A 26,113-nucleotide genomic window follows, 5' to 3' on the forward strand; every position below is an offset into this window, starting at 1 on the left:
AAAAGTAAAACCCCAAATACAAAATTTGAAGGGGAAAGGAGACTAAGTATATTCACAACATTGCTTCTGCTCACAAGACTGAGATGTTGTGATATGATAATTTCAAGGCTAGAATGTTCCAATTAAAAGCTTTTATTCATTACTAACTGCGAAATTAATTTTAGTCTGCATCTTCCGTAAATTCACTTTGGGTGGCCTTTTCTAGTAAAAATTAACCACAAAACTACTGATGGTATCTTGCAAATTATTCAGTTATTTTGTGTTCTGCATTGTATTATCAATACTTAATTATATTTTCTGTTTTCCTAAGAGGTTATGTTCTTGAGGGCAATAGCCATGACTCACTCATCTCTGTATTTACAGAACCTAGAACATACAACACATAGCTCATGAATTGCATTCAAATTCTAAAATACTCAGCTAAATATTAAATAATATTAAGATTCATATTATTTTTATTTCTCCAGGTTTACTTTCTATTCAAATATATGACAAACGCCTCTGAGAAACAACACTACCTCTAAAAAGTTCAACTCAAGTAGGAGAAATAAAGCACAGGTACATAAATAAAGAAAACACAAGGCATGCATGTATCAAAGGACTGCAGATAAAAATCTGTGAGGAACAAAAATGAGACCAGTTCTAAGAATCTGAGCAGGTTTTATGGAGAAGGTTGAGTTTAAGCCGTGATTCACAAAAAGAGTCAGATTGGATGTGTAGAAATGGGAGGGCGAGAAGAAAGTCAAAGACAGCAAAATACAGGCACAAAAAAGAACAAAATTATTCAGCTTCACTGACATGAAGAGTAGGTCAAGGTAGTGAGTTAAAAAAGATTTTTATGCTAAAGATACAAATGTAGTGATCCAAAGGGACACTTGCACCCAAATGTTCATAGCAGCAATGTCCACAACAGCCAAACTATGGAAAGAGCCTAGATGTCCACCAACAGATGAATGGATAAAGAAGATGTGGTCTATATATACACACAATGGAATATTATGCAGCCATCAAAAACCACCCCCGAAATCTTGCCATTTGCAATGACGTGGATGGAACTAGAGGGTATTATGCTAAGTGAAGTCAGTCAATCTGAGAAAGACAATTATCATATAATCTCACTGATATGTGGAATTTGAGAAACAAGAAAGAAGATCAGAGGAGAAGGGAGGAAAAAATGAAACAACATAAAACCAGAGAGGGAGATAAACCATAAGAGACTCTTAATCTCAGGAAACAAACTGAGGGTTGCTGGAGCGGGGTGGGGGTGGTGGTGGTAGGGATTGGGTGGCTGGGTGATGGACATTGGGGAGGGTATGTGTTGTGGTGCTGTGAATTGTGGAAGACTAATGAATCACAGACCTGTACCCCTGAAAAATAATACCTTATATATTAATTAAAATTTTTTAATGTATATTTGGGTCTACAAATTAGAAGGGCTTGAATGGCCAAGTTGTAAAATATATGCAATTTTTTTTATAAGTATAAGGTCCTAAATATTTTTGAGTGGGGGAATATGATTGGAACTATGATAGAAAAATTTTACTCACAGTGGAAAAGAAAAGTCTCACAATAGTCTAGGTCAGAGCTAATGATGATTATAGTGGTTAAGAATAGTTAAGAAGGGCACCTAGGTGGCTCAGTGGGTTAAAGCCTCTGCCTTCGGCTCAGGTCATGAGGCTCTCTGCTCGGCGGTGAGCCTGCTTCCTCCTCTCTCTGCCTACTTGTGATCTCTGTCAAATAAATTAATAAAATCTTAAAAAAAAAAAAGAATAGTTAAGAAGTTATGAATGAAAAGATACAGTAAATATAGGACAGATTAACCACACTTTTGCAACAAGGTGCAAGGACAAGCAAATAGTCAAACATAACTCATGCTTTTCAATCTAAGAATGCCATTTGGATTTATTTAATGCTTAACGAGGCTCTACATCTCAATAAAGAATAGATTTGGGAAAGATTATGAATTTAGTCTTCACAGTGACAGAACATGAAAATTTGAGATTTCTGTTTAACCTCAAATGTGGGACCAGACTCTGACTTGAAAAAAGTTAATGCTGCTAATATGGGAGTCACCTACATAGAAAATGAGATAGCCAAAAAAGAATGTGTAAGTGGAAAATTTAGTCACGGGCAGATCCACATAGAAAACATACTTTGATAGGGGCTCCTGGGTGGCTCAGTTGATTGGGTGTTTGCCTTCAGCTCAGCCTCAGGTCATGCTCTTGGGGTCCTGGGATCAAGCCCCATGCCAGGATGCAGGGTGCCTACTCCTCCCTCTGCCCCTCCCCTCCAATCACGCTCTCAGGCTCACTCTCACTAAAATAAATAAAATCTTTTTAAAAAGAAAGAAAACTTACACTTAAAGGAAAGGATAACAACCCAAAATGAAGTCAGAGAATTATGACAAAAATCAGGAAATAGAAACCAAGAAGAATTTCAAGAATAAAGGAGCAATGAACTCTGTCAAATAGTGCAAGAAGAACATGCATAATGAGGACGAAGACCATGGGATTTGAGGCTTTTTAACAAAGCATTTTTGAAAAACAAGAAAGGAAAAGCCAAAAGAATAATTATTGAGGAGTGAGAGATAAGAGGGTAAGAGAGACAAAGATATGGATTACTCTCTGAGGTCTGAAGGTTTTAGAAAAAGAGATAGGGGCACCTGGGTGACTCAGTTGTTAAACAGCTGCCTTCGGCTTGGGTCATGATCCCACGGTCCTGGGATTGAGCCCCCCTTTGGGCTCCCTGCGTGGTGGGCACTCTGCTTCTACCTCTCCCACCCACCCCTGCTTGTGTTACCCCTCTTGCTGTGTCTTTCTCTGTCAAATAAATAAATTAAATATTTTAAAAACTAATAATAAAATAATAAAAAGAAAAGAGATAGGCAAGTGGTTTATAAGAACAACAGAATTAGGGGAAGGTTTTGTTCAGGAAAGGGTAACTGCATGTCTGAAAGTTTTAAGAATATACTAATAACTAACTTTTAACCACTAACATATGTTCCACTGTCAACAGAATTCAAAAAAAATCTTAAAACTTAGGGAATTTGAACTTCCGAAAGTTGGGTATTCATCCTTTCTGATGGAGGCATAATACTCTATCCCCAGGGGTACAGGTCTGTGAATCACCAGGTTTACACACTTCACAGCACTCACCAAAGCACATACCCTCCCCAATGTCCATAATCCCACCCCCTTCTCCCAAACCCCCTCCCCCCAGCAACCCTCAGTTTGTTTTGTGAGATTAAAAGTCACTTATGGTTTGTCTCCCTCCCAATCCCATCTTGTTTCATTTATTCTTCTCCTACCCACTTAAGCCCCCATGTTGCATCACCACTTCCTCATATCAGGGAGATCATATGATAGTTGTCTTTCTCTGCTTGACTTATTTCGCTAAGCATGATACGCTCTAGTTCCATCCATGTTGTCGCAAATGGCAAGATTTCATTTCTTTTGATGGCTGCATAGTATTCCATTGTGTATATATACCACATCTTCTTGATCCATTCATCTGTTGATGGGCATCTAGGTTCTTTCCATAGTTTGGCTATTGTGGACATTGCTGCTATAAACATTCGGGTGCATGTGCCCCTTTGGATCACTACGTTTGTATCCTTAGGGTAAATACCCCATAGTGCAATTGCTGGGTCATAGGGCAGTTCTATTTTCAACATTTTGAGGAACCTCCATGCTCCTTGGGAATTTGGTGACTGAGGTAGTAATATATAATATGTATTATGTTAGAAAATCTCTAGAAGTTCGTAAGTGTGGATGCTTTTCACAGAGGACATTTATAATTTGTACATACTTCTTATACACAGTAAGTTTCAGACAAAGCCCATTTCTTTCACATACTTCCACACTTCAATAAAAATTTCCACTTCAATACTGGTAGCACCAATACCCTTAGAAATACCAGACCAAGAACATGACAAATCAACAGACTGCATGAATCACCAATTTAAAAAAACAATAATTACAAAGGTTGTTTACTTCTAAGAAATCTAATATAAGCTTTTTAAACAATTTTCACTCTCTCGCAAAATAAGATTATCCCTAAAATTAAAAATGAGGAAAATTAAACCAGGAAATTATGGACTCACCAAAATCTCATTTTCAAATGGCTTAGTTTAATACCTGAATCACAACACTAATACTAAAATAAATTATAAACAAGATGTGGAAGAGCTATTTTAAAGACTAAAGCACCAAAAACTGACAAAATGATTAAAAAAACAAATGATCGTTTATGTCAAGGGGTTACACATAAGCACTAATTTTTAAATAAACAGAAGGAAGTGTGAAGAGAAAATTAAAATTATCCCTGAAGTAAGTACCAAATTCTTATACATAAGACTACTTGGAAAAGACAGGAAAATTCAGTGTAAAATGACCAAATAATGAATTAAAAACTCACACTGAAATATATTTATTATTATGGAAGTCCTTTTTAATTTTCTCAATGATGCTAAAAACTTCCAAAGGGATACAATTCAAATATTATATTACTCTAAAAAAAAATCTGTAAGACAGGAATATGAATCCATGCATATCACTGTTAATAATCTGAAAATTTAACTGGCTTGAATTATAAGAAATGCTTCTGACCTAAAATTAATCTATACCATAGCTTTATAAAGCTATGGTATAGATTATAAAACTTAGCTTTATAAAGCTATGGTATAGATTATAAAACTTTATAAATCTATACCATATCTTTATAGAACTTTTTTTTCTTCCATTTAAGAACTACATACATTCAAAGTCTCTTTATTAACAAATATTCTAAATCTGTGAATTTGCCTACTCACTAAAATTTATTTTCAGGGTTACTGGTGAGTAAATGAGTACAGCAACAAACATACTGAATCGTCTGACCAATATCCCAGCTGAAGCTGAACAAAGCAAAGTTTTGCCTGTTATGTCAGCGCTCATATTAGAAACAAGTGTCCTTTTGACAGTCTATTTAGTGCCACATTTTTTTGTGTTTTTGTGCATTTGTTGGTGATTTTGTTGTTTAAAAGAGCTCCCAAGCATAGCACTGTTCAGTGTTCCTAAAAGCAAGAAGGTTGTGATATGCCTTAGGAAGAAAATACGTTAGTAAAGCTTCATTCAGGCATGAAATACAGCTCTGTTGGTCATGAGTTCAATGTTAATGACATGACTATAATATTAAATAATTTGTCTTTAAATTATATGCTGATAGACTGACAAAAATGTTATGACCAGAGGCTAGGAGAAACCACCCCTGTATTTTCCTTATAAACAATGGTTCAGTATTTGCTGATTCAGTGATTGGGGTGATTCTGCAGAAGAGAACTACAAACAACAAGAATCAAATGTACTATGTTAGCAATCCAAAACTTAAACCACAGTTTTAGAACTCTGAAACATTACTCATGAATATACTTTCCAAAAGGAGACAATTCAAAACTTTTCTCTCTACCATCATAGTGGATTTTTCCTTCCTAAAAGTCAAAGATATTAAGTCACATTCTATATGGCCATCCTCCTTACATTGATAGCTAATGCGCAGAGCTGATACTGTTCTAATGTGATGATTTCATGATAACAAGGTTCTTGTGCCAGTTTCACAATAGCACTCCCAGCAGCAAGTCTCAGACGTGACATATCTGGTTTACTAAAAAATAAGCAAGAAAGAAAGAAAGTTAGATTTCTAAATGTCTGCACAAAAACATTCCCATTTGCCAAAAAAAGGATCAAAGACAATTTAGTGATAATGAATATCCTATTATGTTTACTTAACTTTGACAGATGGTGTCTAATACTATAAAACTCTTCTCTTGAACATAGTCTATACTAAAGTCATTTTATTCCTTCATCCTAAACAAAACAGCTTGTAGCCAAGCTTAGAACAAATCTATTTGTATGTTTAGTTGCTGGGTCTAAAATCTTTCAGTATGGATTTTTTGGGATATGTGTTTACTTACAGATTAGGTACAAAAATGTCCTAAGGTGTTAATCAAGTCAACTAAAACCAATGTTCTAAAAAAAGAAGAATGAAAGAAGGCATAGTGGAAAACATCACAAGTTTTAGTTCAAATTCAACTTTCCAAATATTTCCAAGAAGCTTCTTTTAAATTTAAGAAAACTTCTGCTTAATGGGACACACCTCAAAAATTAGTAAACTCTTAACTAATAAAAACATCTAAACAATCCTTCCTTATATAGTGATATATTAGACAAATCCTGAAAAGGATGGAAAGTTGTAACTTCTTAACTAGGACCCTCTATGTTCTTCCACAGTAAAAGATAAAATATTCATAAAATAAGTATGTGTCTACCATATATACAGCACTGAGAGTGACATAAAAGACACATTCTTGGTTTTCTACAATCTAATGATCTAACTGGTTTAAGAATGCCCCCATCTTTCTAAGAATTATGTAAAAATACAGACTGAATGCATGTCAACATTTATAAGGTTCTGAAGTTACATGTGCCAGAGGTGCTATTTGGTACATCCATAGCAGTATTCCAGGTAGTTATTATAAGGTAATTCACTTAACCATTATTAAAGGAAAATCTGTTTTTCTTACTGTAGTTTATTTTGTATAAAGATAAGTAATTAAATTAAATACTTTACAACTAAGTTTTTGAAGACCAAGTTTTTATATAAAGACATGTTTTATTTAAAAGTGAACTGGGGGGAGGAGCAACACAACAGAGGAGCAGGAGACCTGAATTTCATCTGGTCCCAGGAATTAAGCTAGTTAGTTATCAAACCATTCTGAACACCTACGAACTCAACAGGTGATCAAAAAAAAAAGAATAGCAGCAATTCTATGAACAGAAAAGAAACAACTTTATGGAAAGTAGGACATGCAGAGAAGTGAATCTGAGGTGATATTTGGGAAGACAGACCAAAGAGGAGGGAGCCTCCCTCAACCAGCTACCAGCAAGTGGTAGAGCAACAGAGCACAAAATCAGAACTTTTAGAAGTCCCCTCTGCTGAGGAACATCACTCCAGCGGTAAACTAGGGGTTGGAACCCTTGCTGGGACAGTGTGATCTCAGGACACTCAGGGTTACAGAAGACTGGGGGTGCCCAAGTGTGAAAGAGCTCCAAAGTATCAGAGCAGGGAAGCCAGCTGCAAAGATAGAGCCAAGGAGTGGGCTCTCAGCTCAAGGCTGCCATAAACCATGATCCACATCACAGTTGGACCACTACTCTTTGAGCAGGGGCCACAAATATGGGGATGCTCCCCATGCTCCCCTTCCTCCCCGCTGGAGAAGTGGCATGGGAGCACACCACAGGAATCTGCTAGGTTCATAAACTCCAAATGGGGTCATATGTCAGAGACAGAAATGCTAGGTAACAGGCCAGGTAAGTACGGAGTGTGGCCAGAGACCAGGGAGACAGGAGTGGCTGCTTTTTTCTAAGGCTGTACTGAGGAATGGGGACCTGAATTCCTGGCTCCTCCTGGGCCTGCGTCTAGGAGGCCACCATTTTCATTCTCCTCCTCCAAAGCTGTAGGGAAACCTTTCAGAGAAAAGCTACCAAGAGCAAACCAGATTACTTAGCTTTGCCCCTGACAAGGACAGTGTAGTTCCACCTCGGGCAAAGACATCTGAGAATCACTGCAACAGCTCCCTCCCTTAGAAGATCAGTAAGAACTCCAGCCAAGACCAAGTATACCAACTTCAGTGCTAGGGGAACACAGAATTCATGACTACTCCCCATGATTCCTTAGTCTTTCAAAGTTAATTTTTTTAATTTTATTTTTTTTCTGTGTTTCTTTCTTTTTTTAAAAATTTTTCTTCCTTCTTTTTCAACCAACATCTTATCTTACCAATTCTCTACTAATTCCCTTTTTAAAAACTTTTTTAATTTTCATTTTTACACTCATATTCTATCCCTTCATTGTATTTAACCCTATTTTTTGTATACATGTAAGTTTCTCTTTCTTTAGAATTTTGGTATACAGTTTCTTCTCTAGTGTATGGTTCTATTGTCTTACCTGATCACATTCTCTAATTTTTTTTTCTTATTTCTTTTTCAATTTTTCTTTCTTCTTTCAACCAACTTATCTTATCAATTCCTTTTCTAAAATCTTTTTTAACTTTCATTTTTATAATCATATTCCATCTCTTCATCATATTTATCCATATTTTTGTACATATATAAGTTTTTCTTTAAAAATTTGGGAGACAGTTTCTTCTAACAGACCAAAATACACCCAAAATCTAGTGTGTGGCTCTGTTCTATTCACCAGCCTAAAAATATTCTTTTTTATTCTTTTCCCCCCAGTTTCAGGTCTCTTCTGATTTATTTAATATATATTTTTTCTGGGGTCGTTGTTACCCTTTGAACATTTTGTTCTCTCATTCATCTATTCTTCCCTGGACAAAACAAAACAGAAAAACTCACTTCAAAAAAAAAAAAAATAGGAACAAGACACACTATTGAGTGCCAGGGACGTAATCAACATGAACATTAGTAAGATGTCAGAACTAGAGTTTAGAATGACGATTATAAAGATAAGCCCAAGCTGGCATAAGAAAAGCATAGAAAATACTAGAGATTTCTTCTTTCTGGAGAAATAAAATCTAACCAAGTCTAAATTAAAAAGACTATTAATGAGGCGCAATCAATGGAGGCTGTAACTGCTAGGATAAATTCTCTTCTGAGAGAATTAGTGATATAGAAGAACAAATGATGGAGAATAAAGAAGCTGAGGAAAAGAGATAAAAAACTACTGGATCATGAGGGAAGAATTTGAGAGACAAGTGATACCATAAGATGAAACAATATTAGAATAATTGGGATCCCAAAAGAAGAAAGAGAGAGGGGAAGAAGGTATATTGGAACAAATTACAGTGGAAAACTTCCCTAACTTGGGGAAGGAAACAGGCATCAAAATCCAGAAGGCACAGAAAACCCCTTCTCAAAATCAATAAAAATAGGTTAACACCCTGACATCTAATAGTAAAACTTACAAATCTCAGAGACAAAGAGAAAATCCTGAAAGCAGCTAAGACAAGAGGTCTGTAACCTACAACAATAGAAACATTAGATTGGCAGCAGACCTATCCACAGAGAGCTGGCAGGCCAGAAAGAACTGGGATGATATATTCAGGGTACTGAACGAAAAACACATGCAGCCAAGAATACTACGTCCAGCTGGACTGTCACTGAAAATAGAAGGAGAGATAAAAAGCTTCCAGGACAAGCAAAAACTAAAAGAATCAGCAATCACCAAACCAGCCTACAACAAATACTGGAAGGGGTCCTCTAAGCAAAGAGAGAGCCAAAAAGTAACATAGACCAGGAAGGAACAGAGACAATATACAATAATAGTCTCTACATAGTGCATACATACATAGTGCAACACAATGGCACTAAAATCTTATCTTTCAATAGTTACCCTGAATGTAGACGGGCTAAATGCCCCAATTAAAAGACACAGGGTATCAGATTGGATAAAAAACAAGGCCCATTATTACGCTATTTCAAGAGATTCATTTGAGACCCAAAGACATCTCCAGACTTAAAGTCAGGGAGTGGAAAACCATTTACCATGCTAATGACGTCAAAAGAAAGCTGGGGTGGCATTCCTTTTATCAGACAAATTAGATTTTAAGCCAAAGACTAAATAAGAGATGAGGAAGGACAATCAAAGAAACACACTGACAATAATGCAATAACAGTAGGGAACATTAACACCCCCCTCATTGAAATGGACAGATCATCTAAGCAAAAGATCAACAAGGAAATAAGGGCTTTAAATGACACACTGGACCAGACGATCATCACAGATATTCAGAACACTCCATCCCAAAGCAACTGAATACACATTCTTCTATAGTGCACATGGAACATTCTCCAGAATAGATCATATCCTAGGTCACGAATCAGGTCTCAACAGGTACCAAAAGATTGGGATCATTCCCTGCATATTTTCAGACCACAATGCTTTGAAACTAGAACTCAAACACAGAAGAAGCTGGAGGGACGCCTGGGTGGCTCAGTGGGTTAAGCCTCTGCCTTCGGCTCAGGTCATGATTTCAGGGTCCTGGGATCAAGTCCTGCATCAGGCTCTCTGCTCAGCGGGGAGCCTGCTTCCCTCCTCCCCCGTCTCTGCCTACTTGTGATCACTCTCTGTAAAATAAATAAATTCTTAAAAAAAAGAAGAAGAAGAAGAAGAAGCTGGGAAGAACTCAAATACATGGAGGCCAAAGAGCAACCAGGTTGACCTGGATGAATGGGTAAACCAGGAAAGTAAAGAAAAATTTTAAAAATTCATGGAAACAAATAAAAATTGAAAACACATCTGTTCAAAATCTTTGGGATGCAGCAAAGGTGGTCCTGAGAGGAAAGTATATAGCAATACAAGCCTTTCTCAAGAAACAAAAAAGATGTCAAATACACAACCTAACCCTACACCTAAAGGACCTGGAGAAAGAACAGCAAAGAAAGCCTAACTCCAGCTGGAGAAGAGAAATAGTAAAGATCAGAACAGAAATCAATGAAACAGAAACCAAAAGAACAGTAAAACAGATCAATGAAAGTAGGAGCTGGTTCTTTGAAAGAATTAGTAAGACTGATAAACCCCTGGCCAGATTTAACAAATTAAGAGAAAGGACCCAAATTAAAATCATGAATGAAAGAGGAGAGATCACAACCACCACCAAAGAAATACAATTATAAGAACATATTATGAGCAACTATATGCCAACAAATTACACAATCTGGAAGAAATGGAAGCATTCCTAGATACATACAAACTACCAAAAGTGAACCAGGAAGAAAAAGAAAACCTGAACAGACCGATAACCAGCAAGGACAATGAAGCAGGAATCAAAAATCTCCCAATAAACAAGAGCCCGGGGCCAGATGGCTTCCCAGGGGAATTCTACTAAATATTTAAAGAATTAATATAGATTCTTCTGAAACTGTTACAAAAAATAGAAATAGAAGGAAACCTTCAAAATTCATTTTATGAGGCCAACATTACCTTGATCCCAAAACCAGACAAAGACCCCACCAAAAAGGAAAATTACAGACCAATATCCCTAATGAACTTGGATGCAAAAATTCTCACCAAAATACTAGCCAAAAGGTTCCAACAATACATTAAAAGGATTATTCACCATGAGCAACAGAGATTTATTGCTGGGCTGCAAGGCTGGCTCAACATCAACAAATCAATCAATGTGATACAATACGTTAATAAAAGAAAGAACAAGAACCATATGATATGCTCAACAGATGCAGAAAAAGCATTTGACAAAATACAGCATCCTTTCTTGATTAAAACTCTTCACAGTATAGGGATAGCGCGTATATACCTTAATATCATCAAAGCCATTCATGAAAAATCCACAGTGAATAGCATTCTCAATGGGGAAAAACTGAAAGCTCTTCCCCTAAGGTCAGGAATATGGCACGGCTGTCCACTATCACCACTGATATTCAACACAGTACTAGAAGTCCTAGCCTTAGCAATCAGACAACAATGAATTATTGGGACTTTTTCAAGATCAAAAGCTTCTGCATAGCAAAGGAAACAGTCAACAAATCCAAAAGACAGCCAACAGAATGGGAGAAGATATTTGCAAATGAGATCAGATAAAGAGCTAGTATTTAAGATCTATAAGAACTTATCAAACTCAACACCCAAAGAACAAATAATCCAATCAAGAAATAGGAAAACATGAACAGACATTTCTGCAAAGAAGACATCCAAATGGCCAATAGACACATGAAAAACTGCTCAACATTACTTGGCATCAGGGAAATACAAATCAAAACCTCAATGAGATAATGCCTCACACCAGTCAGAATGGCTAAAATTAACAAGTCAGGAAACAACAGATGTTGGCAAGGATGTGGAGAAAGGGAAACCCTCCTACACTACTGGTAGGAATGCAAGCTGGTGCTGTCACTTTGGAGAAGAGCATGGAGGTTCCTCAAAAAGTTGAAAATAGAGCTACCCTATGACCCAGCAACCACACTACTGGGTATTTACCCTAAAGATACAAAGGTAGCGATCCAAAGGGGCATGTGCCCCCAAGTGTTTAGAGCAGCAATATCCACATAGCTGAACTATGGAAAGAGCCCTGATGTCCATCGACACATGAATGCAAAAAGAACTTGTGATACACACACACACACACACACACACACAGGAATATCATGCAGCTGTCAAAAAATGAAACCTTGCCATTTGCAACAAGAAGGACAGAAATAGAGGGTATTATGCTGAAGCAAAATAAGTCAATCAGAGAAAGACAATTATCACATGATCTCACTTATATGAGGAATATGAGAAATAAGGCAGAAGATCACAAAGGAAGAGAGGGGAAAAAAATGAAACAAGACAAAACCAGAGAGGGAGACAAACCATAAGAGACTCAATCTCAGGAAAAAAAGAGAGGGTTGCTGGAGTGGAGGAGGGTGGGCGGGGCGGGGGGGGGGGGGGTGGCCGGGTGATGGACACTAGAGCGTATGAGCTAGTGAATTGTGTACCACTGATGAATCACAGACCTGCATCCCTGAAACAAGTAATATAATACATTATATGTTAATTAAAACATTAATTAATTAAAAATTTAAAAAGTGAAGTAATATAATTCCCATGAATTTGTAGAATTCAAATACACATTTGATTTCATTAAAGAATAACATGAATAAAAACAGGTGAGATTAGATCTAAATAAGCACATAAATAATGACTAATTATCATAACAGCTAGACAAGATAAGTATAATCATTATCTCTATTTTATAAACAAAGAAATTGAGACATAAGGAGGTTAAAGTGATTTGCTGGTATATCGTAGTGTCAGGATTTGAATACAGGCTCCAGAGTCCATTTTTTCAATCACCATACTAAACTACATTTTTCAAGCAAAACAAAGTACATGTGTTTATATAATTTACATCTAGTACACATTTACATCTAGTACAAATTTTACATCTAGTACATTTGCATGTATTTATACTTCTGGAAATAGATTCAGTAAGTTGCCTTCTACCTAGAGTGTTCTTTTTCCTTCAGACATTAAGAAGAATGCAAAATATCAGTTACTGATAAATTACTAACCATTTTCCAATTAGATATTTAAAAAAGTAAATATCTATTGTTTAAAATATTTACAATATATAGCAATACTCTGCCTCTGATATATGACTGCCATTTTTAAATAACCACTGTACAAAAGCTTATTACAATAAAAATATATGCATACATACATAGAAATACTACTTTTTTTGTATTTTACATTTTATACTTTTTTAATTATGTAAATTAGCTGACATACAGCACATCATTAGTTTTTGATGTAGTGTTCAACTAATTACTTTCTTAAAAAGAAACTGCACCATTAGAAATTACACCAGATACTAAAATATTACTCAAGAACTCTGAAATAATAATTACATACCTAATTTTTCCCTGTTCTGTCAAGTCTCCATCACTATGCAATATTGTAGTTAGCAATCTTAAGGTAGATGTTCCTGATTTACTGTGATTATTTTTCATTCCCAGAAGCCATCGAACCATCATTTTAATAGCCTGAATCTATTTAAAAGACAAATTGACAAATACAACATTACTACATTTTAAAGAAATTCTGTATCCACCTTAAATAAAATGAAATGGTTTTAACAGATGCTTTTTAAGAAAAGTAAAGGAAAAAAAAGTCATTCTTTTCTTTATATATCGAGATAAATGAATGTCTTAAAGATGTTTTACCCTCCCACCCAGGCAATTGACAAATGAATGATTTAACTGAAGACTGGTTCTTTTTGACTTTTTAATGTTTCCCCATCATAAATTCTGTTCTTTAGAACCCAAAGTAAAATGTTAACTTCCCTAGTCAGAAAACTTAACTTCCCAACTGCAAATTATATTCCATTTTTATGCTACATTTTATAATTATGAAGTACTTAAAATTAAGTTATTGCCTCTAATGTTTCTAATAATTCTTTTTGATGGGGTGCATATTACCTCTTTTTCACCTATTATCTTAGCTTTCATCAGATCTATGCCTTAGCAGCTAAGTGGATCTTGAACAGTGGCATGTGGCAGACACTCTTCAGATCCCTTTTCTGGGCCATTTATTAAGCATAAGCTTAACTGCAGGAAGCCTGCCTTCTAATCCAGAGTTGCTTGACCTACACAAAACTGCTGCTTGACACCAATGCTGAGAAAACAAGTTTATACTGGAACTCTGAAGTATCAAGCATCATTCCATCAGCTACTCTATAGGTCTGCAGAAACAGTATTAGCATCTGAAACTGGAATAACATAACAAAGTAGTTCTTAATATAAAATATAAACCAGTACATGCATATATACATGACTGGATTTATAAGAAACTACGATGAGAAAAACAGTATTTAATATATTTGTTTCCGGCCTACACACCTTGGACAGTGGATTGAGATGAGGTCTACATGACAGACTATAGATCATTTTAGTAAATCAATACTCTCTACCCTAGTGATAAGCAGTTTTTACCTATTACTTCTAATTCAAGGGCTAACAGGTTGAACTTTTTTAAAAAATCAAAATAAAAGTTTTATCAAATCCCACGGAAGAGACAGTCTTAAAACCTGGATGATCATTTTTACTTAACAGGAGAATGTACACAAGAGAACAGGCAATGTCTTTCACCCTTAAAAAGTTGATAACTAAGAACCAGCAACTGGGGGCAGTTTCAAGCACTTTCTTTTTTCCCCCCAAATCAGTTTATGTGCAGCTGCCCATAGGGCCTCAGGTTTCTCATTATTGCCTCACACTCTCAGAACACTTGGGATGATGTCATACAATAAATATAAAAACTTGGGTGATTTTAATAGCCATATCTTTACAACAGGAATAAAAATTTTAACACTTTAATGATAATACAATCTGGTGGATATATTGATATTAAAATAAATAGATCTATGCATATCACTCACTTTGACCATTGTCTCAGGAGAAACTTCTTCATCTGGAACCCAAAGTTTAGTTGTCTTTTTTCCTGGGAGCTAAACAAAAATGAAGGACTTTAAAAAATAGAATTTTCATGTTTAATTAATATTTAGTGAGTGAATGAAATCTTTACCTTCTACAGTGACAGTCATTACAGATCACTAAAATACCTCATCTATTTTACAAAAAGGTTGAAAGACTTATCTTCACTAGTACCCACATAAAGCACTTACACATCCATCTGCCCCTGGTTCTTTCCAGGTATGAGGTAGGACAGACTTTATCTTACATATACTTCCTTACTTAGCCTTTGAGACTAATGATTCAATTATTTAAGGTGGCTGGCAAGGAGCAACAAAAAAATCAATACAGCAAAAAAGCGTAGTTCTTAAACAAGGGAAAGGGTATTTACAAAAAATCCTGAGCAGAAGAAAAATTAGAAAGGTTTACAGTTGACTGTAAGAAAACAAGATGCATTAGTATCTTTGTACCTAAATCCCACCAAAATGGCAACACACACACACACACACACACACACACAGAGCAGGGCTGGAAAACAAAAAGTGTCAAAAAGAAGGCCAGAACATTTAGAATAATTTTAAAAATGCAAAATATACAGTAAAAATATTAACAAGGCTAGAGTCACATCTCCATAAAAAGCAGAAAATGGAAACATTTTCCAAAACAATCCCCCCCCCCAATCACAGCATAATCCTGAGGTGATAGAGCGCAGGTATTTCAAGATGTGCATTTGCAGTGACAGCCAGGAAATTAAAGCAAGGTGACAAAAGAGCCCAGCTCAATCTTGGAACACTGGAGATCTAGTGTACCGCCAGCTGACAGGAGTGACTTCCAAAAGCAGCCTGGGAAGCAAATCAAATAGTAGCTCAGGTAACCCTCTGGCAACAGTATAGGTAGCCCCAACATCCAGAAGGCAAACTCATCAAACACATACAGTTTAGGATGCATTTCCACTGAGAAGTGCCTTTGAAGTAAAAAGTGTAAATAATGAAAAAACAATCACATTAGAAACATTCTGATGAAGTTTCTGAACTAAGAATATTAAAAAGATCCTCAAAAATTCTATGGGGAACCTTCCAAATAAGAAGCAAGAATCAGATCAACTTCAGATTTCTCAGCTACAAGACACGATGCCAAAAAACAATAATCTGGATTTTCTGCAGCCAAGTACCCTGAAACACAGGGTTCTAGTACTCAAGAACAAGGGAAAAAAATATCTTTAGCAAGCTAGGACAGAGAAAAAGTTTCCAAATTATAAGCCATTTTGAAAGAATTATTCAAAGATATACTCCACTAAAATATTTAATTTTTTCGTAAGAAAAAATTCAAATAGCATATATTATTACAAAATAGAAAGTTATTATAAATAAAATCAACAGACTATCAGATGGTTCAAAGATAATAATATAAAACCAAAACAGATGCAACAAAACCAATGACAGAGAAAATCTAAAAATAATGGGATGAAACAATATACTAGTCAAGATAATAAAAAACATGAAATGGGCTATGGATTTAATTTGGATACTGGTTTAAACAGGATATTGAAGTATTTTTTTAAATCTTATTCAACAGTAAGCTATAATATTAATGAACATTTGGACAACCAGCAGAATAGTACCAAAATAAATCAAAACAAAAGTGACTTCAAAAAAATAAAAGAGTAGAGATTGAAAACTTTACCACCACATAAGATTTGAATATATCACTTTAAAAAAAAACTGGTAGATGAAGTTGAAATGAAAAATGATAAGCAGAGGAAGCACATATAGAAATATAAGAAAATTAATATATAGATAAGAGATTCAAGGATTAGAAAATAATCAAAACTGGAATTCTTTAAAAAAAAGCAAAGATCTATTTTGGAGTGAGAGAGAGAGCACGCATGCATGCAGGTGTGGGAGGCACGGGGAGAGGGAAATGGAGAGAGACTCTCAAGCAGACTGACGCCCTGAGCACAGCCTGATGTGGGGCTCAATCCCACAACCTTGAGATCATGACCTGAGCAGAAACCAAGAGTTGGAAACTCAACCAACTCCAACACCCTGTTTTGAAAGAAGATGAAAACTATAAAATAATTCTCCAAATCAACCCCACGAACATAAAATGCAATTTAAAAAAATCAAAGTACCTAACAAAGTTGTACAAGAAAAATTTTTTGAATTTTCTTTACAAAGAAAATTGCAAAAGTTTAATGAAAGACATCTTGTAGATGAGCAAACAAAGCAATGGTAAAGAATAGATGCTATACACCCTGTGACAGGTAACAATAAGAGGACTGAAAGAAAGAAAGGTTATTCAAGAACTTTTGATGGGAAATTTAGTTGTCCTATGGAAGTAAAAAGAAATGAAATCCTTAAGACACAGCACACAAACAAACAAATCAATTCCAGATGGATTAAATTTTTTAAGTGTGAAAAGAAAATCTCAAGACTTTCAGACCATATGGGAGACTATTTTTATGACACTAGAGTAGGGAAGGATTTCTTAAGGATGTAAAAAGCACTAACTACAGAAGAATGATAAATTTAGCTATATTAAAATTAATAATTTTTGTTCAAAGGACACCATAAATGAAAAGGACACACCATAAATGAGAGTTTATGCATTTTTATGAAGATATTGCAACATATACCTGAAAAAGTATTAATGTGTATAAAGATTACCTATGAGAAAAAGACAAAAAGCCTGGGGAAAAAAGGCAAAAGACCTCAAAAGAAATTTCAGAAAGAGGCAACAAGAATGGTGATGAGACATAAAAACTTAATTAGTAACCAGGAAGATGCAAATTAAGACCATAATGAGACACTATTTTCCAACTTTTAGATGGGAAAAAATTAAAAGATCTGACACTAATGGGGACAATATACTGCTAATAAAAAATAAGTTTTAACAATGATTTTGAAAAGTAATTTGGGAATAAAATGAAAAGTTAAATGTGTGTACACACTGTTACACATCATTTTCACTTGTATAAATATAACCTAGAGAAATTCTTGCTCATATGCATCATGGAGCCTCTCTAAGAACATTCACAGGAACACTGCTTCAAAGAGTAAAGAAATGGAAATATTTCAAATGTGCACTAAGAGAATAAATATAAGAAATTTCACAGTATTAATATAATACACAGTAATGAATCACGGACAGCTAGATGCAGTAACAGGGGAAGGTTATTCAAAGAAACAAACATGTAATGATAAAGGCAAGTCAGCCAAGAATATATATGGTATAACTCATAAACCTCAAGAATAAGCAAAACTAAGCCAAGTATGTTATTCAGAGACATATATGTGCCAAAGTGGTGTTTCGTTCTTATTAGGGAAGAGTAAACCCCAATTCAACACAGCAGTGACCTGGGGCAGAGAAGAAACAAAAAGAAAAGTCTAGAGAGTAATAAACCAGGAACCAATAGTACACAAACGTTCACTGTATTATTATAAAACAATTACACAAATGTTAAATATATATTCCCTTATACATATCAAATATAACATTAAAATAAGACAAATTAATGGGTTAATAGAGGTGAAAGTTCTGTTCTGACAAGAGCCGATTAGGTTTTTTTTTTTAACCTACCTTCCATGGAATAAATGGAAAGGTTGGATAAAAGATCTTTTTAAAAATCAGTCTGAAGGTAATAAAAGAGCTACCAAAGCAGTGAGAATTTGCCGGGCAAAGTTTCAAAAGGGGGATGAAATCAAGATTTGAGTCTGGCCCTAGGACTGCTTTTCTCATACAAATGATAACTGATTCTGAAAGTGAAAGAGACTTAACAGGTTGAACAACATCTGCATCACTGTCACAGAGCAGGAAGGAAAAAAATTGGAAATCTGGGTCCAATAAAGAACAGAGTCCCTGTTAAATACCTCAGAGTCCTGGGTGGCTCCCTAACAGATATACCCTACACATAAAGGTAACCAGAAGAAGAATTAGCCTGTCAAAAACTGAAGCCCAGTTTCCAGTTAGTGCACTCTTGCCTGGACCAAACTGATCTGACAATAGCTCAACTACCTGTCAGAAGGGAAGTTAAGTCACCTCCAGAAGAATTACAAAATCATTCACAACCTCAAATTATCTGAACATTTTTTCACAGGCAAAGTCTACCATGCAATCAAAGTAACATGCATATAAGAAAAGATGTGACCAAAAAATAAGAGGGAAAAAAACAGACAAGACAAAGAGCCACAGGAGGTCTAGAAATTAAGGCTGATATAAACTTCAACATAATTAAAGAAGTTCAACAATTCAATGACAAGACAGAGAATTTTGGCAGGGAATTAAAAGCTATATTAAAAACTACAAAGAAATTACACATTGAAATATAAAATAAGTGCAATTAAGAATTCAGTGCATGGGTTTAACATAGGATTAGACAAATCTGTCGAGTGAATTAGTAAATTCAAATGCAGGTCAGAAGAAAACAAAATGATGCATGAATAGGAGGGAAAGTACATAAAGGTGTCAAACAGCTGGATCACAGCAAAAGAAATTGTATGTTTTTAAGTGTATAGTTAGAATTGCAGTAAGAGAGGAAAGAGAATATGATACAAAAATTATTCAGAACTTTTACAAGACTTCAAAGCTATACATTCAAGAAGAGCTACAAGCCCCAAGTAGGATAAATACAAAGAAAAGCACACCCAGACACATCATCGTGAAACTGGGACCAATGCAAAACAGAAAAGATTAAAAGCATTCAAAGCCAAAGGAAAACCTTCAAAGGAACTCAAGACTGTCAGACAATGTCAAGAGAAAAGGTAAGGAAATGGAAGATAATGGTACAATATTTTTAAATTACTGAGGGAGGAAATATACCAGGCTAGAATTCTAAACCTGAAGAAAATATCCTTTAAAAAATGAAGGCAAAAACAAGACATTTTTCAGGCAAATAAAAACCGAGAGACTCCATCAGCATTAATCCACACTAAAAGACATACTTCTTTTAATTCTTCAAGTATAAAGAAAATCATCACATAGACAAAAAGGAATGAAAAAATAAGAGAAATGGAAAGGATGTTGGTAAGTCTAAATAAATATTAACTGTAGAAAATATAATAGTGATGGTCCTGTGTGAACAAAAGCACAAAAAGCATCAGGAAATAAAGGGAATTAAAGTATGATCAGGTTCCTAAAATACTGAACCTGCTGTCCTGAAAGCTTAAAACAGACTAATCGATACTGGCCTTCAGAACTCAAGGGAGAATGCTGTATCCTCTAGGACAACTACTAAAAGAATAGGAAAATGTAAAAACCAAGTCACTAACGGGGGAAATGGAATAAAAGTAATCAAAAACAAGGAAAGAGGGGAGCCTGGGTGGCTCAGTGTCAAAAACTGCCTTTGGCTCAGGTCATGATCTTGGGATCTTGGGATCAAGCCCTGCATCCGGCTCTCTGCTCAGCCTCTACCTACCTCTCCACCTACTTGTGATCTTTCTCTGTCAAATAAATAAATAAAATCTTAAAAGGAAAAAAAAAAAAAAAAGGAAAGAAAGAAGAATAAAATGCATACAGAACTGACAGAACAAACTGAAAATAAAAACCAGATAGTGAATTAACTCAAATCACTATTTACATTACATGTAAACAGACTAGTATAAATAAAAGACAAAGTTGAAAGAATGTATGCCAGCACTATGTTGAGTGCAGTGTCATATATATGCCATTTAGATGAAGTTTTCAAGTCCTCTATTGGATACTATTAGTCCATCCACCGCTCTAAGACTGAGAAGAAGACAAAAATGTCCACTATCACCACTTCTAGTGTTTTGAAGGTCCTGGCCAAAGCAAGAGAAAGAAAAAAAAATAAAAGGCACTAAGAGTGGGGAAAAAAAAAAAGCTGTCTTTATGAACAAATGACTGTGAAAAAAAGAGAAAATCCCCCAAATGCAGAAACTTAACTAGTAGAAATTAAAAACTGCCTTTCACAAGATTCTAGGATAAAAGTCAATATAAAAATGAAATGACTTCATATCTACATGCCAACAAAATGCAGTTAAGAGATAATAAGTATTAAAAATCTTATTATTTATAATAGCATCAAGCAACATAATATACCTAGGAACATATTTAAGAAAGCTAAGACATCTACACAGAAACTTAGGAACATTACCCAGGGAAATCAAAGAATAAGACATACACAATCTTTAAGAAACAGCTCAGGATTGTAATACCATGTTCACAGAGTGAAAGGCAGTATTATAATGATGATTTATAATTCAAATAAATAATGAATAAATATATATATTTATATAAATATAATATATATTATATATTTATATAAAATATATAAATATATTTACATATAAAAATATATATAAGAGAAACCATAAGTGACTCTTAATCTCACAAAACAAACTGAGGGTTGCTGGGGGGAGGGGGTTTGGGAGAAGGGGGTGGGATTATGGACATTGGGGAGGGTGTGTGCTTTGGTGAGTGCTGTGAAGTGTGTAAACCTGGTGATTCACAGACCTGTACCCCTGGGGATAAAAATATATGTTTATAAATAATAAAAAATTTAAAATATATATATAAATAATTTATAATTATGATAATTCATTATAATTATATAATGATTTATAATTCATCACCAGCCCTATCAAAATTCCAGCCAGGTACGTATAGTATGTTGGCTTAGAGTGGTACAGGGAGAAGTGACAAGCTGATTCTAAAATGCAGACAGGGGATGCCTGGGTGGCTCAGTCTGTTAAGCAGCTGCCTTTGGCTCAGGTCATGATCCCAGCATCTTGGGAACGAGTCCCAAATCAGGCTCCTTGCTCTGAGGGGAGCCTGCTTCTCCCTCTGCCTCTGCTTGCCACTCTGCTTGCCTGTACTCCCTTCTCTCTGACAAATAAATAAATAAAAATCTAAAATGCAGACAGAAACCAAACAAAATAAAGCAACTTAAATAGAAATGCAAAAAGCTAACAATAGCCAAAATAATCCTGAAAAAGATGATGATGATGAAGCAGCAGTGATAGCAGTAACAACAGCAGTTGTCACTGAAGGCATCTATAACGCTCAAGCTACTAGATATCAAAACCTGTCAAAGAACTCTTGAGAAAGAACAATAAAGCCGGACACATCAGATGCCCAGATTTTAAACTATACTCCAAAACTACAGTTATCAAAAAAGTATGGTACTGGCATGAAAACAGACACAGAGATCAACAGGATAGAACAGGGAGCTCATAGATAAACCCATGTACACGTGGCCAATTCATCTATGACACAGGAGGCAAGAATATACAATGGGGAAAGGACAATCTCTTCAATAAAGAGTACTGGGAAAACTGGACAGCTACATGCAAAAGAATGAAATTGGACCACAATCTTACACCACACACAAAAACAAATTCAAAAGGGGAAAAAAGATTTAGATATAAGACCTGAACTCATAAAACTTCTAGAAAACACAAGTCTTTGACATCAGCCTTAGCAATGTTTTTGGAAAGGTCTCCCCAGGCAAGAACAACCAACACTAAAATAAACAAATGGACTATTATCAAACAAAAAATCTTTTCCACAGCAAAGGAATCAACAAAAAGAAAAGACAACATACTGAATGGGAGAAGATATTTGCAAATCATACTTCAGATAAAGGGTTAATATCCAAAATATATAAAGAATTTACACAACTTGATAGCAAAAAACACAACTCAATTAAATAATGGGCAGAGGGGGTGGCCTGGGTGCCTCAGTCAGTTAAGTGTCTGCCTTGGCTTCAGGTCATGATCCCGGAGTCCCAGGATAGAATCCCACATTGGGCTCTCTGCTCAATGGGGGGTCTGCTTCTCCCTCTGACCCTTCCCTCTCTTGCACTTTCTCTCTCACTCTCACTCAAATAAATAAAATATTTTTTAAAAAATGTTTAAAAAAATAAATAATGGGCAGAGGACTTGAATAAACAAATTTTCCAAAGAAGACATACAGATGGCCTACAGGCACATGAGAAGATGCTCAACATCACTAATGGTCAATGAAATGCAAATCAAAACCACAATGAGCTACAACCTCACACCTATCAGACTGACCAGTATCAAAGATACAAGGAATAGACTGGTAGGTGCCAGAGGCAGGGGTAGGTGGGCAAGATGGCTGAATAGGGTCAAAGGTACAAAATTCCAGTCGTAAAATAAAAAGTCATGGAATGTAATGTATAGCATGGTGACTACAGTCATTGTGTACTGGTAAGTTGCCCAGAGAGTAAATCCTTAAATTAGATTTTCCACAGGAAAAAAAAAATTTATAACTGTGTGGGGATGGATAGTTATTGTGGTGATCGCTTCACAATATATAAAATAATGAATCATTATATTATACACATCGAACTAATACAATGTTATGGCTCAGTCAGTCAGGCCTGGGTGGTGATCCCAGGATCCTAGGATTGAGTCCCACATGGGGCTCCTTGCTCTGTGGGGAGCCTGCCTCCCCCTCTGCCTGCCGTTTCCCCCTGTTTGTGCACTCTCTCTCTCTGCGACAAGTAAATGAATAAAATATTTTTTTAAATGTTATATGTCAAGTACATCTCAATAAAAAAGATTAAAAGACAACTTAAAAGACAACCTACAGAATGGAAGAAAATATATGTGAACCATGTATCTGACAAGAGACTCATATCCAGATTATATAAAGAACTATTACCATTCAACAAAAATACAACCGTAAAAAATGAGCAAAAGACTTATGTAGTCTTTGCTCCAAAAAGATATAAAAATGGCTAATAAGTACATCAAAAGATGCTCAGCATCATTAGAGAAAAGCAAATCAAAACCACAATGAGATATCATTTCATGCTCGCTAGAACTATAGCTTATAATCAAATAGCTCGCTAGAACTAGAGCTATTATCAAATTAACAGAAAATAAATTGGCGACGATGAGGAGAAATTAGAACTTTCATACACTGCTGGTAGGAAGGTAAAATGGTACAGCCTCTGTGGAACAATCAGTTCCTCAAAAAGTTAAACACAGAATTACCATATAATCCAGCAAAGATATATACCTAGGATTATACCTAAAGAACTAAACACAGGTATTCAAACAAATACTCAAACACAAAATTCATAGCAGCACTTTTCACAATATTCACAAGGTGAAAATAACCCAAATGTTGATCAATGAATAAATGGATAAACAAATTGTGATAAATACGTACAATAGATTATTCAGCCATAAAATGGAATGAAATACTGATACAGGGTACAATGTGGATGAGCCTCAAAAATATTATGTAAGTGACAGAAGAGTAACACAGAAAGTCATACAATGGAATTGTATGATTCTATTTATAAGAAATATTCAGAATAGTTAAATCCATTAAGACAGACAGGAGATTGGTGGTTGCCCAACCTGGGGGAAATGAGGTATAACTGCTTAGTGAAAATGATCTGGAACTAGATAGAGGTGTTGGTCACAAAAACTGTGAATGTACTAAAATGTGACTAAACTGTATACTTTAAAATGATTAATTTTATGTTATGTGAATTTCACCTCTATTTTTTAAAAAACTGCAGTAGGGAAGACAGTCTTTTCAATAAATGGTGGGGTCAGATGGAAATAAAATAATGAATCCTGACATTTACCACATACCACATACAAAAATCAATCCTAAATAGATTATATAGCTAAATGTGAAAGTAAATAAACAAAGCTTCTAGAGCAACACTGTCTCACAGAACCTCAAGATGGTAGAAATGTTCTGCGCTGTCCAACACTAGCAATATGTGGCTAGTGAGCACTTGAAATGCGTGAATACATTTCCAGTTATATTTAGTTCAAATTTAAATAGCTACATGTGGTTAGAGGCTTGTGTATTACCATACTTCTAGAAAATAATATAGGGACTACTTTCACAACCTTGGGGTAGGTAAAAAAGACAAGGTTCCTACTAACTAAAAAGAAAATTTCCTTTTTTAATTTTTTAAAAGAGTTTATTTATTTGAGAGAGAGTACAAAGCAGTGGGAGGGGCCGAGGGAGAGGGAAAAGTAGGCTCCCTGTTGAGGAGGGACCCCAATACAGAACGCGATCCCAGGACCCTGAGATCATGATCTGAGCTGAAGGCAGATCACTTAACCGACTGAGCCACCCAGGAGCCCAAATTAAGAACTTCTGTTCAGGGGCGCCGGGGTGGCTCAGTGGGTTAAAGCCTCTGCCTTCGGCTCGGGTCATGATCCCAGGCTCCTGGGATGGAGCCCCGCATCGGGTTCTCTGCTCGGCAGGGAGCCTGCTTTCTCCTCTCTCTCTCTGCCTATTGTGATTTCTGTCTGTCATATAAATAAATAAAATCTTTAAAAAAAAAAAAAAAAGAACTTCTGTTCATCAAAAAACACCATTAAAAGAGTGAGAAAGCAAATTACAAAGTGGGAAAAGGTATCTGCTAAACATTCTGCCAACAGGATACATAAGGGACTCTTATGAGGAATAAAAGAGAGACTGACAATTTAAAAGAAAAATGTGGAAGAGGCTTGAGCAGACAATTAACAAAAGAGGACAGCCAAAATATCAATACATATATGAGAAAGTGCCTAAGGGCATACTATTCATTACAAATTCACATAATAGCTAAAAAGTTAAAGACTGGCATATCTAGTACACTCAAGGGAATGGTACAACTAGAACTCTCATTCAGCACATATAAGAATGTTAACTGGTCTAATCACTTTGAAAAATAATTTGGCAAGAAAAGAAAAGAAAAAAGGGAGGAAGGAAGGGAGAAGAAAAAAAAGAAAAACAATTTGGCAAAATTTACTAAAACAACTCATACAGGAGTGCCTGGGTGGCTTAATTGGTTGAGTGTCTGACTCTTGGTATTGACTCAGGTCATGATCTCATGGTTGTGAGATCGAGCCCTTCTTGATCTCGAGATTGAGGCTTCTCAATCGGCAGAGAGTGTGCTTGAGATTCTCACCATTTCCTTCCCTTCCTCCCCCCCCTTCCCTAACTCATGCCTGGGTGTACACCCTCTCTCTCTAAAATAAATAAATAAATCTTTAAAAGAAAAATAAAACAACTTAACATACTCTAAGATACAACAATTACACTACAACAGAAATGTATATATTAACACACAAAATGATACATAAGAGTATTTGTTAACAACAGCAGGCATTTAACATTGGAAATAACCTAAATGTCTAGCAACAGAA

The 26,113-nt window shown here is 35.5% G+C and overlaps 1 protein-coding gene across 5 annotated transcripts in view; it reads right to left on the bottom strand.

Annotated features, from left to right (window-relative positions):
• PDS5B (PDS5 cohesin associated factor B) overlaps positions 1-26,113 on the bottom strand; it is a 201,723-nt gene that overhangs the window by 23,521 nt on the left and 152,089 nt on the right. For all 5 annotated transcript variants that reach the window (XM_032315415.1, XM_032315412.1, XM_032315416.1 and 2 more), the window contains exons 22-24: positions 14,930-14,998; positions 13,408-13,544; positions 5,517-5,640 (exon numbers count right to left, since the gene is read on the bottom strand). In XM_032315415.1, coding sequence (XP_032171306.1) covers positions 5,517-5,640; positions 13,408-13,544; positions 14,930-14,998 — 330 coding nt within the window. The remainder of the gene's footprint in view (positions 1-5,516; positions 5,641-13,407; positions 13,545-14,929; positions 14,999-26,113) is intronic.

The sequence above is a fragment of the Mustela erminea genome, chromosome 15 (genome assembly GCF_009829155.1).
Source record: "Mustela erminea isolate mMusErm1 chromosome 15, mMusErm1.Pri, whole genome shotgun sequence".
NCBI classification, from domain to species: domain Eukaryota; kingdom Metazoa; phylum Chordata; class Mammalia; order Carnivora; family Mustelidae; genus Mustela; species Mustela erminea.